This window comes from Salvia hispanica, chromosome 3 (genome assembly GCF_023119035.1).
Source record: "Salvia hispanica cultivar TCC Black 2014 chromosome 3, UniMelb_Shisp_WGS_1.0, whole genome shotgun sequence".
Lineage (NCBI taxonomy): Eukaryota > Viridiplantae > Streptophyta > Magnoliopsida > Lamiales > Lamiaceae > Salvia > Salvia hispanica.
This window is the reverse complement of record NC_062967.1, coordinates 4,316,583-4,334,429: the sequence shown is the minus strand read 5'-3', so window position 1 is coordinate 4,334,429 and position 17,847 is coordinate 4,316,583. Positions and strand designations below refer to the sequence as shown.

Below are 17,847 nucleotides of genomic sequence, written 5' to 3'. Positions count from 1 at the left end.
CTAATTAATACTCCCTCCGTCCCATAAAAGATGTCACACTTGTGGGACGGCACGAGATTTTAGGAGGTTTTATTTTGTGTGTTAAATGGTGAGAGAAAATATAATTTTTATATTTATGTGAGAGAATTTTTTCCAAAAAGGGAAGTGTGACATCTTTTGCAACAAAATCTGATTTATGTGGGTAACTGGATTTTTCAGCACAAAATTATACTATGTCTATGAGTTATTAAAAAATAGAGGCTATATTAATGTAAATTCGTCAAAATAGTTAGTATGTAGGACGATGTTAACAATCGATCTACAATTAAGTAACGATTCAATCCATCCTGACCTTTTTGTGAAATTATAAATTTAATCACATCATTGAAATTTGTCAATTTTATTTTTAGCCATTATGTCGACTGTACAGACCATGTCCCGCACAAGATTGAAGAGTATATTCAATGATAGCAAATGGATTATAGTTGTAAGGTATGTGATGAACCAAACTGGAATGAGATCTTTTTCAAAGACAGATCTCAAATATTTGGAATTTCTTATATTGTAAGCAGAAAGTGGAACATTAAGCACAAAATGATACTAGTATTATGGGGACTAAAAGCTAGCTATTCTCATGCAACATGAATATTCAGTTAGGAGAGAATGAGAATGGCAATATAGTAGACTAGTTCTGTCTATTTGGTTAGAAGATATATTGTCACCAGAAATACTGGAAAGCAGATGGGACACTAAGACTAAGATTGTCAAATGCTATTTACCTGCTTCCAATTTTCGAAAGACCCTCAAAGATTGGAAGTCGAGCGCAAGAACTGCATTGCATCAAATTCAAATTCACTCAGTAGGTTTGTAGGATCACCGAATGGTAGATGGTGTGGTTGCTGTGGGAGAATGTTTGGTTGGTGTGACAGTGAATACTGGGAAACAGAATTGCTAGTTTTTGTGTCCGGGTGTGGCAGATGAACATCAGACCGAGCAAGGATATTTAGACTTGGTATGTAAGAGAGAATGTCTGGGGTTGAGAACAGTGGAAAGAAACCTGCTTGATCACATAACAGATGGTGGGAGTGTAAATCTGGAACAAATATACCCATAGATGTTTGTGAGCGTGGCAGCAACACTGAGAGGTCAGGATGCCGTTTAGCTTTAAGATGACGTTTCTTAGGTCTATCATCTCTCTTGGCAACGATTTCTGACTTCGAGTTATTTCTGATGTCAACTGCAATGTTTGATGCCACCATATGATCAGCTTCCCATGAGGCTCGATTGCTATAAGGGGCTAGCATATCCTGGATCGTAATCAAGCTGTCTTCATCTGGTAAACTGATTTCAGCTTCTGCACCTTTGCTTGAATTGTTTAGGTTGTCCGGGCCTACTGAGGTCAAACTCTCTTCATCATGAAAATAGATTTTGACGTCTGAATCAGCAGGGCTGTTCTTCGGGGAGATTCTTCTTGGCTCTAGCTGCAGATGGATAGTCTCTAGTATCTCTGCCCAGAATTCATCAACTGTAGGTTGATTATCTCCAATTAACCCAACACGAAGGTTGTTGCCACCAATCACCACATTTCCGGAATTTTTCCTCCAGAAATCTTCGTAGTCATCAAGTGGTTTTGATGGCTCGATCTCATCATTTCCTTCGATGTTCTTCCTAGAACCTTCAGATTCACCAACTGGCTCTTTTGTTGAGTACTCATCAGCACCTCCAAGGGCTAAACCATAGCCAGATTGTTCATGTCCTGCAATATCATCAGCTGAACCTTTTCTATCAGAACCCCTGAAGGCTGGGGATTCTACTCCAGGTTCAGGAAAAGTGACCAGAGGTTGCCGCATCTTCTGCATAAAAGATGAAAGTCTTTTACTTATAGATACACCTCAATCACTAAAAATTCACATCCACTTTCTTTTCTTCTACAATATTGTTTTATTTTGATAGTATGTATTAACAATTCGTAAAGAGCAAAAAACAAAGAAAATTGTAGGGTTTGTAAGAGCATCTCCAAGGAAAGAAGGTATATAGAAAATGTATATTATGTATTTACCTTCTTAAAAAGTGAAATATACCCTTCTAAGTGCAAACAACAATGATACCACAATAAAAACAGAAAACATACTGTTTAATTTTGTCACATATATATGTTTGGATTATGAGGATCAATATATTTTGCTTATAGGGATTGAACAGGCACTAAAATTAAAGAATCTAACAAAGAACATCAATTTGAGAAGCACTGCCATATTGGTCATTTACTTTAGTTCTGGATTATAGAGCATTTTGATCTCAGCTTAATGATAACCTTTAGCATGTCATATCAGGGTATAGAAAATATCACAAGGTCTTTAGTTGTTAGCATTTATTCAAATGAGACACAGTGTCAGACCAAAATAATTCCATATGTCTGAAACATAAAAATCAGATCTTCTAATGTGTTTGTCTGCCTTTGAGAGGATGTACCAAAGAACGTTGATAGAATTGGTGAAACAATAATTTTAACTGATGGTGGATTCGAAGGGACATATACTCACTGCTACGAATGAAATCTGTATTTATGATGCAGCATATATACTTACCTTACTGAGATGTGGAGGGCGATAAGGGTTCTCAGTTTTGCTAAGTTGAAAGACATCACATTTTTGTATCTCATGATGCAAAACCCCAGCATCCTGTTCAGGTTTTTGAGGTAATGGCTGACACACTTCTTTTCCATCTGCATGTCAATTTAAACATCTCAAATATTGCATCAGAAGAACTTGAAGAGGTGTCTTTTGTTTGAGCTACTAAAACTACATCAAGGTTCAGATGATAGGTCATTGACTCCTTGCACACAAAACACACATTTCTTCAGGCAAATCAACCTGATGAGAATAGTCTGGGCAGTTATTTATATATTAATTTATGAACACATAGTTAAAAGAAAACAAGCGGCAAGAGTGGTAAATCAAATGTAACAACATTAACAGCTTATCTAAAGTCCAAATAGTAGTACAAAATAAGTTGCCTACTCTAAATACCCCCCTCATGAATTCAAATAAATGATCCATCAAATTTCTAAATACCCTGCACAGATTTTAAATCTAACAGTGATGGAGCAATATATATGGTATATACACAAGTTAGAAGTTAAATAAAGATTTGGCTGGACTGAATAATAGTATAAGGATGTTTTGAAACTTAAAATAGTAAAATCAATTGGTGCCATGGCTGCCAAGCTTTATAAATGTTTACACAAGGTGTGGGAAAAGAATGTACGGTTCAACAATCACCAAAGCTATTGCAACATGTTCTCCAACACGTTTGAATAGGACTATAAGCAACACCAACGCCGCAAGAGCAAAAATAACAATTCACAGTTCATCTACATTCAACAAGAAAATTAGAATGAAATGCAAAAAGCTAGTCAATATAAAACTACACATACCAGATCTACAATTTTTTTGCAAGTGACTCTCTTTACTCTGTGTATACAAATAATCATCCTGTCTTTCATCACGCAAAGGCAAATTCCTTGTAGTTCTAAGAAATGGACCATGATCAAATGGTTTCCCAAATATGCTTTTGAGTTCTACCGTAGCTTCAGATCCTACATCAAACTCTCTGCTTGAAACAAATATCATTTTTAGTTTTCCAGAAAATCAGAGTTAACTTTAGTACTCTCTCACAACTGGACAGAGAGCGACATACCAATTTTTTAATAGAAAATCATTCCACTGATTTATCAACAAAACTTCTCCTCAATGGAATAAAAGAGGCATACAAATGTAGAGCCTAATCAATGGAGCACTATCCAATATACTTCCGTGAATATCCGGCAACTTTTTTCAGCTAATTCAAAAAAAAAAAAGAAAGAAAAAAGAAAAAGAAGAAAGGATATTGAAGGAGATATTTCTCACCGCAGCACTAACAGGTTGAAATCACTCGGTAATTTGCGGCACACCTCTACTTCAGTTAATTCCAAAAGCAAAGCTCTTGTATACTTAATTCTAGACTTTCTGTACCTGCAAATTAAAAACAGATGCGAAAATCGCAGCTTCGCAGGATCAAAAAGATGAAAAAACTACAAATTGTTACGACGTTAAAAGCTAATTAACTGCAGCAAACAAGTAAACAAAGTACATGGAAAACTCATCTTCGGTTCCTTCCAGCTCCAGCGTTTCCTCCAAGCCAGTATCGTCAACTTGTTCGATCATTTCTCGGATTTCATCTGCAAATGTGGAATTTGAACCCTAGAATTATCAATTTGTTCACAAAAACGGAAGTAGGAATTAGAAAGAGAAGCGGAGCCCGAACTGGAAGCTTGAAATGTGATCGAAACTCGTTTGAGAAAGGCGGTGAGGTTGAAAGCTCAGTTTGCATATAATGTGTAGAAGGGGGAGAAAAGAGGAAAAGAAATGAAGAATTTGATTGGAATATGAGGTTTGCAGAGGAAGAAATACGGATTTAGCAAAAAAAATAAAAGCGGAGGCACATGCAGCAGCAGCTCTGTATATTTTGTGTATGCAACAACCTACTGTACGATAAAAGTTAGTGAAACTTCACATCATTATTTAAAATTCATGCCATTATTTAGTTGGTAAAATGATTATCTTATACTCCATGTTGGAGTTTGAAATACAACGACCACAAAAATAAATGGCCAAGAATCATAATCATAAATCATGCTCATTTTTTTTTTTAAAAGTTACTACAAAGTACTAACAAGTTATAAGGTTCATCAACCAAACCTACTAAATTTCCATTAATAATAATAAAATTATATTTTTAAACATTTTAACGAAACAAAGCGAAACACATAATACTCTCGTTATACATCACTAGTTTTAATATAAAATTGATAAAGTAGATAGAGATAGAACGAAAAGTGTAGTGGAAATTGGGCTCCACCTCATTAGTGAGAAAGAAATCTCCTAAAATCAAAAGGTTTTATTTTTAGGTGACGGACCAAAATTGAAGTGGTTTCTATTTGTAGAGGACGGAGGAAGTATATACTCCATCTGTCCCAAAAAAAAGAGAGGCCGAATTTCCTTTTTTCTCCGTTCCATACAAATAGTCCATATTCATTTAAGACAAATTTTTTTTCTCATTTTCTTTTATTTTATCATTTATACGTCTCACCATCTACTAGTATATTATTTCAATTACATTTTTCTCTCTTTCTTACTTTAGTAATTATACTGTAAAATTCATAACATCCCTAATTAACCTATTTCTGTGAGGAAGAGAAAATATGATAATTTAGAGAGTTGTTAAAAAAGCGAGTACAAAAAATAAGATCAATATTCGATAACAACCAAGCCTACGTACATGAAAACATTTAATAAATGTATAAATCTTTGATTATTTTATATATGAATTAAGTCACATATACCTAGCCTTTTGTAATCTAATTTAAAGTTTTATTAATGGTAACCAAATTATTAATTAATTTAAAAACATAGTACTACTACTTTGGGCTACTGGGCCCATTTTCAACTAATGGTCCTAGCTTAATTCGGCCTAAGAATTTTTCGTTGGGCCTAGTAGTTAGAACCCGAGATCTCCCTACAAAACCCTAATTCCCTTTGGTTTTAGGGATTCCTTTTTCCATTAGCTGCTGCATCTTCTGCCTTCCATTGTCGGATCTCCTTCGTCTCTCTTCCACAACCGTCTTCAACCATGGTACGAATTCCTCATCATATTAACCGTCAATTGTTTTAACGTTGAGACGTTTGGTCCATCTTTTTCTTCTAATCTAACATTGCTTGTATTGATTTTTTTAGATTATCACAGAGAAGAACCGTAGAGAGATCTCCAAATACCTTTTCCAAGGTATCATTAGCTTTTTGTTCGTCTTTTTTAAACAAATTATTCGCTGTATATTTATCTGCGGCGTCAATTTGTTGTTTTCTTATGCGCGTGGAAAATCCAGAGGGCGTATGCTATGCGAAGAAGGATTACAATTTGGCGAAGCACCCGGAAATCGATGTCCCGAACCTTCAGGTGATTAAGCTTATGCAGAGCTTCAAATCGAAGGAATACGTTCGTGAGACCTTCGCATGGATGCATTACTATTGGTACCTCACGAACGATGGAATTGAGTTCCTTCGCACATACCTCAATCTGCCTTCGGAGATTGTGCCCGCCACGCTGAAGAAGTCTGCCAAGCCCCTTGGCCGCCCCTTGGGTGGGCCTGGTGGCGATCGCCCTCGGTCAGTATATGCTGTTCATGTGCAAATTCGCTTCCTGGTTTTTGATTATTCTTAGTTTTGTTCGCGTGATAATGCAATGTATGTTAAATAGTGGAGATATATTAGGATGTGGTTTCTGTTCTTTTATGTTGTGAAGATTTGTGTGCAGGGTATTTATCTGTCTAAAATATGTGTTTTCACTTTCTGTGGAATGGAAACATGTTTACAAAGTTTTGCTGTGCATCTTTCATCTCAAATGTGTCTTCTACTTTTGCAGTGGACCTCCCAGAGATGGTGACAGGCCACGATTTGGTGACCGAGATGGCTACCGTGGTGGACCAAGAGGACCAGCTGGTGAATTTGGTGGTGAGAAGGGTGGAGCTCCTGCTGATTACCAGCCAAACTTCAGGGTAATGTCAATAAACTTGTTCTGTTTGGTTGCCACTAATCTGTTCATCAATGTGATTTGCACTAGTTTTTATTGTGTTGATATTTGTAGTTTAGTGTCTACTTTGTAGGAGTTGCATATCTTATCAGTTTCTTAATTTTACTATGTTCAACTCTATGTATTATTCTATCCATTCATTTTCAATCAAAACAAGTTCTTAGTTGTCAAACCATTGTAAATCATGGAAATTAAGCGTAGCACAGGAGTAAATTTTAGAGGTCCACTATGCCATCGGTATCAACCTAGGTAAATAAGGTATTAAACACTTTTTATTTATGTTTGTGTGATTAAAAAATATGCTCTAGTGATTTGACTATCTTAGTTGCTGGATTAAGGTTGGACTTTCTCAAGTCCTTCACAACAAGTTTGATTTTACATTTTGTGTTTCCATTGCCTGTTGAACTTCCTGCATTTTGGATCCTGTGATACGTGTCATATCCATTTGCCTTCTTCAATTGACGGAATCAGAAGCAATTGAGCTAATTTGGTATAGTAAAAATAAAACAAACATTCTTATAAATGCAGGGTACTGGAGCGCGGCCTGGTTTTGGCAGAGGAGCTGGTGGCTTTGGTGGAGCACCTTCTAGTTAAATTTGTTGTTTTGCATTTTCTTAGTTTCTGGGAATTCATATGATGAGATTGTATGGAACCTAAGTTGCATTTTGCATTCTAATGGCGTAATGAACTTGTGTCGCTCTACAATTTTGTTTTCTTTGAACCAGAATTTGTGTTGGGCTTCTTGTTACTTCTGTGAGGCTTTTTTGCCAACTATAAAATATTTTTCCTTAACGGTTATTGTTGGTTATTGAACACACTCTTCATATTTCTGCTATTTAAGTAAAACTCAGATTTTATAGTTTAAGATTTCGCATATATACAACAAACTCTTGATGCTTTATTTATCTTTTATTATTACTATTTGTCGTTTAAAATTACATTCACACAACCCATTCAAGTTGCAATAAATTTTCTCATGTTTTACGGTCACTAATTTTTCTTTCAGTCAACTTCTGTGATAATTGATTGCAACTTTGAACTGTTTTTGGTCAATTTATGTCGTCTCTAAGATTTTTCAACTCATGAGAAGTTCGATCACTTAACTAAGACTCAGCTTGTTGGTTTGAAAAAAAATAGGCACTGGTATGAAAAAAGTAGAAAAATACCACTATTAGTTGTTAAACTATCATCTTTCAGATGCAACTCACAGAAAGTACACCACCATTGAAACGACCAAACAACGAAAGAGCAAATAAAACACACACTAGGACGCACTTACACCAACAACCACCAAAAACAATGTTTTAGACTCATCATATCCACAGCTAAAACCTCAATTGTTCATTGACTTAATCAACCTCCTCCATCTTGCTCTCCTCAACACCCTCATCCTCCAGCGCAGGCATATCAGCATCCTCAGCAACTTCATCCTCCTCAATGCTCAAACCAAGCTTCAGCATCCTGTGGATTCTCGACGCAAATGTGTTGGGCTCATCTAAGCTGAAACCAGAAGTCAGTAGAGCCGTCTCAAACAACAGCATCACCAGATCCTTCACCGACTTATCATTCTTGTCTGCCTCAGCTCGCTTCCTCAGCTCCTCCATGATCCCATTATCCGGGTTGATCTCCATCGTTTTCTTGCTCGACATGTAGGAGCCCATGCTGCTGTCCCTAAGCGCCTGAGCCTTCATGATCCTCTCCATATTCGCAGTCCACCCATATTCACCTGTCACCAGGCAGCACGGGGAGTCCACAATCCTGTCAGAGACCACAACCTTCTCCACTTTGTCGCCCAAGATTTCCTTCATCACCTTGCAGAGGCTCTCGAATGACTTCTTCTTCTCCTCTTTCTTCTTCTTCTCTTCCTCTGTTTCATCATCCAGTTTCAACCCCTCCTTTGTGGCGGAGACAAGCTTCTTTCCATCGTACTCCTTGAGCTGCCCAACGGCATACTCATCAATGGCATCAACCATGTACAGCACTTCATAGCCTTTCTTCTTGAGGCGCTCAAGGAAGGGCGAGTTCTCCACGGCCTTCTTGCTCTCACCAGTAATATAGAAGATATCCTTCTGTCCCTCCTTCATTCTTGTGACATAGTCCTTCAAGCTAGTTAATTCATCGCCGCTCTTGGTAGAGTAGTATCTGAGCAAGTCAGCCAGTTTAGCTCTGTTCTGGCTGTCTTCATGGATACCCAGCTTCAAATTCTTCGAGAAGGCCTCGTAAAACTTGTTGTAATCCTCCTTGTTCTCCGCAATCTCATTGAACATCTCAATGCATTTCTTCACAAGATTCTTCCTGATAACCTTGAGAATCTTGTTCTGCTGCAACATCTCACGGGAAATGTTGAGTGGTAGATCATCAGAATCCACTACGCCTTTCACAAATCCGAGGTACTCAGGGATAAGCTCCTCACAATTGTCCATGATGAACACCCTTCTAACATAGAGCTTGATGTTGTTCATCTTCTTTCTAGTGTCAAAGAGATCAAAAGGAGCCCTCTTCGGAACAAAGAGGATGGCCTTGAACTCGAGCTGGCCCTCGACAGAGAAGTGCTTGACAGCAAGGTGATCCTCCCAGTCATTGGTCAGGCTCTTGTAGAAGGAGGCATACTCATCCTTGGTGATCTCCTCCGGCTTGCGCAGCCATATCGGTTTCTGTTTGTTAATGAGCTCCCACTCGTGAGAAACCTCCTTAATTTTCTTCTTCTTCTTTGCCTTGTCGCTATCCTTCTCCTCGTCTACCTCCTCCACGTCTCCATCCTCTTCCTTCTTCTCCTTTGGCTCATCATCTTCATCGTCACTGATCTCTTTCTCAGTCGTCTTCTCCGCCCACAGGTAAATAGGGTAGCTAATGAACTCAGAGTGCTTCTTCACAAGATCCTTGATTCTCCTCTCCTCAAGGTACTCCAACTACACATGACAATACACATTAAGACGAAGAATTCAGCCACCAATTTATCCCATAAATACCAAATACAGCTAGATACTAGAGTTCTAAAAATGTATAAACATGATCTAACAGCTCGGAATCCCTTTCATTTCTCTAATTTAAATGCTCAAATGCATCTATCAAAATTAGATTCTACTAAGATTATATCAGATTGCTGAACAATGATAGGTTAATGTGCACAAATTTCTGCCGGCAATGAATCCAAATTAGAGGTTAGCAAAGAGTGAATACCTGATCTTCCTTCAAGAAGAGAGTTATTTTAGTTCCCCTGCCAAGCTGCTCTCCGTCGACATCCCTTGTTACAGTGAAGGAACCACCAGCTTGCGATTCCCAAATGTATTGCTCATCGTCATTGTGCTTGGTAGTGACAATGACCTTCTCCGCCACAAGGTACGCCGAATAGAATCCCACACCAAACTGCCCAATCATACTCACGTCCGCACCGGCCTGCAACGCCTCCATGAATTCCTTGGTACCAGACCTCGCAATAGTCCCCAAATTGTTCACCAAATCTGCCGAATTCAACAAAAAACAAAATCAGCACAATCAAACAAACAAATCTCCCCAAAATCATCCGCATCAACCACCGATATCTACATTACCTGCTTTGGTCATTCCAATTCCGCTATCGATGATCGAAAGCGTCTTGTTCGCCTTGTCAGGGACGAGACGGATGAACAGCTCCGGCTGAGCGTCGAGCTTGCTCTTATCCGTCAAGCCTTCAAATCGGATCTTGTCCAGGGCATCGGAGGCGTTGCTGATCAGTTCTCGGAGGAAAATCTCCTTGTTACTGTAGAACGTGTTGATGATCAAGCTCAGGAGCTGGTTGATCTCCGCCTGGAAGGCGAAGGTCTCGGCATTGTCCGCCATCTGAACTTCTGCCATTGCAATCACCAGAGGGGAATTCGATTGAGATTTGGAATTAACTTCTTAGATTGCGTATGATAGCAAGAGAGAGAGATGACTGTAATTCGCTGCTTTTCTCGATTGAGGAATGCCGAATGGATGCGGAAGTTTATATAGGTGGTGAAGTATTCTAGGAGGTTCGATAGGTGATCGTGGAGAGAGAGTTCTGGTGAGGTCGAGCCAACACCGGGAAGGTTCTGGAGCCTTCTACTGGAGCCTGGATTTCTTTGTTTCCCGCGATATTTCTCGAGGCTACTGGCTACTTTAAAATATTTTATATTTTATATTTATCAGTTCATTTACAGAAAATATTTATTTGTAATAAAAATCAAAACATGATTTTTAAATTTTTATACTACTATCCGGTGGAGTGTAATTTTGATTTATCCGCCAAAATTAACCTTTTAAATTTTAATGATATGATGGAGCACGTTTTTCTCTTTCTCATATCTATTTTTCTTAGTTATTAGATTGTGCTCGCTAATTTCATAAATAAATCAATTAACCAATTTCATAAATTCTAACTTTTGAAGGTTCATGTAGTCACAATAATAGAATCATTGCTTCTTTATAAATTATAAATAAATATAATTTATGAATAAATAAACATGATCACGTAGTTGTTAAGTTTGTATAATAATTAAAGACCGTCACATAATTCATGAATATATTAAATATATGAAGACGCTGATCAAGTTATTGGAGTATAAAACTAAATCGTGATTGAGAATTAATCTCGAAGCAATTGAACATCACTAATAAATTGTGAAGCTTGTATAATTACGAAAGACAATCTCATAAACAAATCAAGACGAAATTTCCTATATACGAAATGTCGAAATTTATACCATTTGAGTTGAATTATGTGAGAGGGTGTTTTTCCAATTGAATACAACAATGAATAGTTTATATAAATCAAATTAAATTAACTCTCATATTAGAACTGACTTCGACAAATTAATGCTTCAACTAATTTAATTAGAATAATAGTCATAAACATTAAGCCATTATTCAATTAATTACTTAATAAGGCATATTTGAGAAAAAAAAAAGTTGACGGACCATACAAAGTAAAATTAACCAATAATTTAGTTCAATTATTTAATAATTAAGTCCATAAAAATAATTAATAGTAGCAGTCATCGGCCATTTCAATAAATGATTAGCTTTGGTGTCTCAACAAAATTAAAATTTAATCTAAGCCCAAAAATTTGTTTTGTAGCCCAGAAAATAAATTGATATTGGGCCCAACATCCGATGCATTTTCAACCACCATTTCAATTATGAAATCAATTTTTCACGCCGTATCATAAATTCAAAATATTAGGTGAAGTAATAGCATACACGTGTCAGATTTTAATTAGTGTATTAGCAAATGTTGTATCATATGCATTAGGATCAAGTGTATAGAAGTCTTATTCCTTCACTTATTCTACTATTGCATCTTCTAATATTACAATTGCATCCAGTGTCATTATAAATGAAATAACATTATGCTGATATTTTCAAATATCATAAAATAATACACTATCTATGTCCTTAAAAATATATACTCTATAAACTTTTGAAAGGACAAACTTTTTAATGCACAATTGTTAGTTGGTAAATAAGCGATAGTAAAAAATAAGTTATTGAAATAACATATATACTACGATATTTTCAAGCATCATAAATAATATTTTCAAGTAGTGCCCACTTAGAAACTTCGTCATCGATCGAGCAATCTACCCACCTTAATAATACCTTATCATTATCAAACGCAAAATCACACAACTTTTGAATTACAGTATAGTAGTAATTAATTTAGAAATGTCAAAATCTGAATATAGTCGTTGCCGTATCCAGGTTATAATATACTATGCGTTTGTACTTTTTAATAGTAGTAAAATTTTGTGTGTGTTTGAGTTAGTTACGTTGACTACGTCTGAAGAAGATATTGGGAGATTTCATAGTTTCTTTTTTATTTTCACTTATTTTTTTGGAATCTCGAGGAAATCTACCATGTGATGTTTATAAAGTTTAGATTATATATAGACATACATATGATAAATAAATCAATTTAAAGGTTGGAAACTTGATTAATTAAAATGAGCATAGCTCGTTGTGTATTAGTGTAATCCAATTGGCAATAGATATATGAAGTCGTGTTGATTAATATTCCCTCCGTCCCATAAAAGATGTCTCATTTTTCTTTTAAGTTTATCCCACTAAAGATGTCACATTTCCATTTATGGAAAAAGTTCTCTATAACATTAATATAAATAAACAACACCTCCTAAAATCTTGTGTCGTCCCACAAGTGTGACATCTTTTGTGGGCGGAAAGAGTATAAGCATAACTTGTTCGCGGGAAACTTGTCTTCTAAATATTGGAATACGTCAAACTTTGACTACTACTTTACTTTCTGCAGTAGTTCTACCCACTTGCAAAAATATTCACATTCCCTCACATACAAGCACATGACAAGAAATAGAAAATATTAAGGTCACATGATCATGTAATTTCTTTTTTCTCTTGGCGTTTATTGTTAGGCCTCTTGATTCTTGAATATTAATCAACATGGATAATGATATGCATTGCTCACTACCACTTAATTATATCCATCAAATCATCCCTAAATCTAAAGAGACTTCATCTCTCAAACTGGTTCAAAAACCTTTAAAAAAAGCTAAAGCATTCTACTAGACAAAACAACAAACTAGCCTCCCCTTTGCTTAAGAATATTCACTACTAAAAAATTGGCCTTTAATCACACGTAAAATTGCGACTAGAAAACTATTGTTATGGCACTTTGCCTATAATGGCACTTGATGCAAGTGTGGTGTCGGTGAATGTGATTACAGGTAACGTGTAAGGATACGTCTTGTGTTATGGCACTCAAAAAAGTGCCATGAAACATGGCGTGTGATGTCACTAGAAAGTGCCACAATATATTTTCTTAAACTACATTAACTTTTAGAAAAATTTACAATATACCCCAACGAATATATATTATTACAACTTTCCCTGCATTTTATTTAATTTACTTTTTTCACCTACAAATTTCTTTAATTTATATTTTTATCCTTCAAATATTTATAAATTAATTTTAATCCTTCAAATACTTATAATTTACGTACATTTTTTTTTCCAATGTACAAAATTCATTAAATTATTACTAATCACACAAAAAATTTAATAAACTACTCACTCAAATAAAATGACAATTATTTGAATAATATTCAAACTATCAAATGATCTCACACAAAAATGTAACGTGTTTGAACACACAAACTAAACAATATTTAAGTATTGGTCATCTTTGACTTAAACTACACAAACAATACTAGAACTAAAAATTATATAGTCCTAATCTATTTTAAAAGTGCGTGACATATTTGGAGTTGTTTCTTTAGAAGGTGAGCCTCTCATGCCTGCTGAAAGAGCGAAGTACCTCTCCCATGCCACATGACCTACAACATTTTAGTTTAAAATTTCAAGTTAATAAAATAAATAACAACAATATATATGTATTAGGATAAAATAACAAAGGTTTGAGATAATACATCACACAAAGCTCAAATTGTGAATGACTTTACCAATACCATTTTCTTTACTTTGTTTTCAATGAATTTTAAATCACCAATGCAAGAAGAAAGGAACCTTGCAAGTATTTATCCATAGACACATATAGAACCTGCTTACTCACTTTAATACTCTTCTTACCTTTCTCCTCCATAAAGTATTGTGTAATATATATAATAGATCAGGTTAAACATTAGTACTGGGTGCATTTCTCAGAAAAATTAAGTCTTCACTACCTTCTATTCATTGAATATCCGACAAATACACACACATATATAGCAACATGCATGACATAATGCAATTTGATCCGTGCTTTCACAGAAAGATAATGCAAAAAAAAAATTGTTATAAAATCCAAAATTTAAAGCAGAATAATATAGCCATTGATAATTAGAAAATATGCGTTATACAAGGCAATCATCAACAAAAAACATTATCAACTTAACAGCTTAGAGTGACAGAAGGGTGAAATGTTAACCCTCTCTATTAACGTGAGACCTATTTAAAGAGTTCATTTTCATAGTAAAAGGAATCACTAAATAAAAGAGTTTGAATCTGTTCATGAAGATGGGCTAGAGTACCTTCTCAATCCCAGGAAGCTTAGCCACAAGCGAATCAGATCTTTTAAGGCGAACACTCGAAGCATGTAAGTCTGAGGAGTGAAGCCTGCATCTGTTTGATAGATATTCTTTATACATCAAATAAAGGAGAAATCATCATATCCGTAGATAATATATATAGAAAGTCGGAAATCAATAGAAAAGCATAAACCAAGATTGATCATACGAATAATATATAAAGGTTAAGATATTAATTAACTTTTTGATTCTAACTAATATTTCCATATTTGAAATCAATTTAGCTATCTCAACACACTGTATAATTGCATTCTAACTATACACAATCAAATATAAGTTCATAACTTGACCAATGAGTCACAATCAGTACTAAGCATATATATTCATAAGGAACATTTACAAAGAAGAAATCCAGGAACATATATATATATATAAAAGCAATATCCAATTAATTGAACAGAACATATATTATATCATTGTTTTGTAATTGCGCAGAAACTTGTGAAGATCCTTATTTTGTCACTAGAACTGAAAGATCCATTTGTATATGAAGTGAGGAGTCACCTTCTTAGAAGTAGTTTCAATTTGTGGAACCTAAAAACAACAGTTCCGGGGCGGTAGCGAAAGGGATTCTTCACTTTGCCGGTGGTTGAATCTAATTTCCTTGCAGCCTTCACAAATTAAACACAATCGAAATGTTTAAACCTTAAAAAAAAATTGAGACAATCAAGCGAATATCTTTTGGAAGAACAACGGGCTTTACGTCTTGCTATTGCCATCTCTTGGAAGCAGATTGCAGTGTATAGAGAAGAGAAGAGAAGAGAAGAGAAGAGAAGAGAAGAGAAGAGGCAAATTTCTCCGCAGATGTTTGAAATTTTTGTGCAAAATGAATTGAAAAGCTGAAAAGTTTGAAATTGAAAATTTGGGGGAAGAGTGGGCGGCAGTTTCATCTCATTTAGGTTTGCAGCTAGTTTGCCGTTTATTTCTAAGTAATTTCTGAAACCAGATATATTATTAAAATATAAAAACTAGTCCACAAAGTTTTAATAAATGAAATAAAAGTCTATAAATGTGTATATTATATAATAAAATAACAATATTAGTATTTAATTTAATGCATAAAGATATCACTAGTTTACTAGTAAGTGTATGATTATATTTTACGAAATTAATAATTTTCAATTTTGAAAAAATTAAGTTTTCGATGACTTTCTTAATTATTCAAAGTTTTCTAAAAGTATTCGTATTATGATACACTACTACTTAATTCTACTATATAATATAACTATCTTGCGTATAATTTAGAAGAATTATTATTTGTGTAAAATAAAATTCATAAATGAAAAGTACCAATGCAGTTTAGGTCAATATTATTTTTTAAGAATTTTATGTTAAAATATTAAATTTTGTTTTACTAACATGTTTCTTAATAATTTCTTTTTTAAGAATTACATACGAAATTAGTGACTTTACAATGATAGATTGTAAGGGACACGATAAGTGTGAGTAAAGGAAGATTATCTTGGCATTTTACTAGAGATGTAGTATTAATATATGATATAAATGCAGCAAAAGGATGGTGTGGTGATAGAGTATTTGTCATGGCACCTTTAGTAAATTGTCATAAGTAAAGTGTGAGGATAGCCCATTTTTCTAGTAGTGATTACACCAACTTCTTCACCTGGTATAAAATTGTAATTATCGAATTGAAAGTTGTTTTTCCCCTTCTCATCTATCTCATCTCCCAAAACACCCAAATAATTCCCCAAAAAAGGAAAGCCTAAAAATGCCTCCACAAACCAATACATCAAAACGTAGACATATATAGCCCTCGCAATCATATATACTACAAACCCTAATGATAGTGGCCTTCGTCTTAATATCCATGCGTATAAAAACCCCTAAATTCCGCCTCCGCTCCATCTCCATCGACACTCTAACAAAAAACATGGCCTCGTTCAACGTTAAACTCAACGGCCAAGTGGCCACGAAACACACGAATTTCAGGCACTTCAAATATCCCGAGAGCACAATGTCGTTTCTCTAGCGGGGGAAATGCCGTCGGCACCGCCATGATTCAAAGAAGACGGTGACGACGATGGATTGCACCATGGATGTTGATACCAAGATTCGTGCGGTTCGGAATTTGGGATGCAATTGAAGATTGGAATCGTAATGATTTAGTTAATTCTTAATGCCAAATATCTTGGAATCAAGTTTACCGTTGCACAACATTTATATTTATGTTCATTTATAAAAAAAGAGTATCACACTAACTTAAGATGGTGGCAGGTAGAAAAATATATTGGCAAACAAAGATCGTTAGGATTTTTATCTCATATGGAGTATATATATATAGTATGCAAAACTATTTTCACGGTTAGTGTTTGGATTTAATAATTAATTATATTTTCGAGAAACTATGAATTCTTCTCTCTTGATTCAGTCATTTTTGGAGGGCATTTATACCAATGTTATTTAAATAGTAAAATAATTAAAAAAAACTTATGAACCGGCAATTGGCCGCTTCTTATAAATGAACTGAACTTAAACTTGACTTGAAGTCTAATTTGTTCTACGGTCCTAGGAAAGGTATGGGAGAGCTGGTCCAACCACAATTATTGTGTTGATGGTGCATTAAATAAAATAAACTAACACAAATGGGTTTTTTAGTATCTAACGACACTTTCAACTAGTTGTAAAATAATACTTCTGTCTGTTCCACCCATCCCCAACCCCGGCTCCACCAAAATAGTTCAAACCAAGTGTGTTAGACCAATTTTTACTGGCATTCACACATGATTTGATGTATGGTTGCAATAATTAATATCCAAAGTACAATAAAATTATAATTTAATAAACCAATGGAGTTTCTTTATTTCCTATGAGTTTCCTATGCAAAAGTGGAAGTGCTACAATAGACCATATAGAATAAGCATAAAAAGATTATAGAATTAGATCCTTATATCACTCCCATCTAGAAGACCATTGCGTAAATGGTATGACATGGCTACTCCACCTTACATTCCACACGTCGGACCCCTATTGGTTCATGAGTCTCTATGACATTGTCAAAAACAGGGGTCCCACCAGAAGCTTCTTCCCATTCATTATTTCACCACCCAATCCCCTTCTCCTCCCTTTCCAGTTTCCTCAAATAGTTAAATACACAAAGAAAGTCAAGATTCAAAGTAGGCCGCTTCACGCGTTACTTTCCACTAAAATATTTACTCTTACAATGTTA

At 35.2% G+C, this 17,847-nt stretch overlaps 3 protein-coding genes across 4 annotated transcripts; 1 reads left to right on the top strand and 2 right to left on the bottom strand.

Moving 5' to 3' along the window:
• Positions 1–514: 514 nt before the first annotated feature.
• Positions 515–4,424, bottom strand: LOC125212914. 2 transcript variants are annotated; one of them, XM_048113209.1, is made up of 6 exons: positions 4,285–4,424; positions 4,111–4,198; positions 3,888–3,992; positions 3,416–3,591; positions 2,568–2,704; positions 515–1,832 (listed from the first exon to the last, which is right to left on the bottom strand). In XM_048113209.1, the coding sequence occupies exons 2-6, from the start codon at positions 4,182–4,184 to the stop codon at positions 783–785; spliced, it is 1,542 nt and encodes a 513-aa protein (XP_047969166.1). In that variant the 5' UTR covers positions 4,185–4,198; positions 4,285–4,424; the 3' UTR covers positions 515–782. The 2 variants fall into 2 exon arrangements, with proteins under 2 accessions (XP_047969166.1, XP_047969167.1); XM_048113210.1 differs by having other exon boundaries at positions 515–1,829.
• Positions 4,425–5,503: 1,079 nt separating this feature from the next.
• Positions 5,504–7,398, top strand: LOC125214637 (40S ribosomal protein S10-1-like). Its single transcript, XM_048115744.1, has 5 exons — positions 5,504–5,652; positions 5,754–5,802; positions 5,903–6,182; positions 6,439–6,571; positions 7,135–7,398. Exons 1-5 carry the CDS (start codon positions 5,650–5,652, stop codon positions 7,198–7,200), a joined length of 531 nt encoding a protein of 176 aa, XP_047971701.1. The 5' UTR covers positions 5,504–5,649; the 3' UTR covers positions 7,201–7,398.
• A 354-nt stretch (positions 7,399–7,752) lies between these two features.
• LOC125214636 (heat shock protein 83) lies at positions 7,753–10,544 on the bottom strand. Its single transcript, XM_048115743.1, has 3 exons — positions 10,158–10,544; positions 9,787–10,067; positions 7,753–9,515 (listed from the first exon to the last, which is right to left on the bottom strand). The coding sequence occupies exons 1-3, from the start codon at positions 10,438–10,440 to the stop codon at positions 7,956–7,958; spliced, it is 2,124 nt and encodes a 707-aa protein (XP_047971700.1). The 5' UTR covers positions 10,441–10,544; the 3' UTR covers positions 7,753–7,955.
• Positions 10,545–17,847: the final 7,303 nt, after the last annotated feature.

What these genes read in the sequence shown, in the direction of transcription:
- LOC125212914 (XM_048113209.1), bottom strand. Translation starts at nt 4,184, where the DNA reads ATGATCGAACAAGTTGACGATACTGGCTTGGAGGAAACGCTGGAGCTG. An exon ending in TTCAACCTGTTAGTGCTGCG is followed by an intron (nt 3,592 to 3,887) that starts GTGAGAAATATC and finishes TGTTTCAAGCAG; the next exon opens with AGAGTTTGATGTAGGATCTG. An exon ending in GCAAAAAAATTGTAGATCTG is followed by an intron (nt 2,705 to 3,415) that starts GTATGTGTAGTT and finishes ATTGACATGCAG; the next exon opens with ATGGAAAAGAAGTGTGTCAG.
- LOC125214637 (XM_048115744.1), top strand. An exon ending in CCTGGTGGCGATCGCCCTCG is followed by an intron (nt 6,183 to 6,438) that starts GTCAGTATATGC and finishes CTACTTTTGCAG; the next exon opens with TGGACCTCCCAGAGATGGTG. An exon ending in ATTACCAGCCAAACTTCAGG is followed by an intron (nt 6,572 to 7,134) that starts GTAATGTCAATA and finishes TTATAAATGCAG; the next exon opens with GGTACTGGAGCGCGGCCTGG.
- LOC125214636 (XM_048115743.1), bottom strand. Translation starts at nt 10,440, where the DNA reads ATGGCAGAAGTTCAGATGGCGGACAATGCCGAGACCTTCGCCTTCCAG. An exon ending in AATTGGAATGACCAAAGCAG is followed by an intron (nt 10,068 to 10,157) that starts GTAATGTAGATA and finishes TGAATTCGGCAG; the next exon opens with ATTTGGTGAACAATTTGGGG. An exon ending in TCTTCTTGAAGGAAGATCAG is followed by an intron (nt 9,516 to 9,786) that starts GTATTCACTCTT and finishes TGTCATGTGTAG; the next exon opens with TTGGAGTACCTTGAGGAGAG.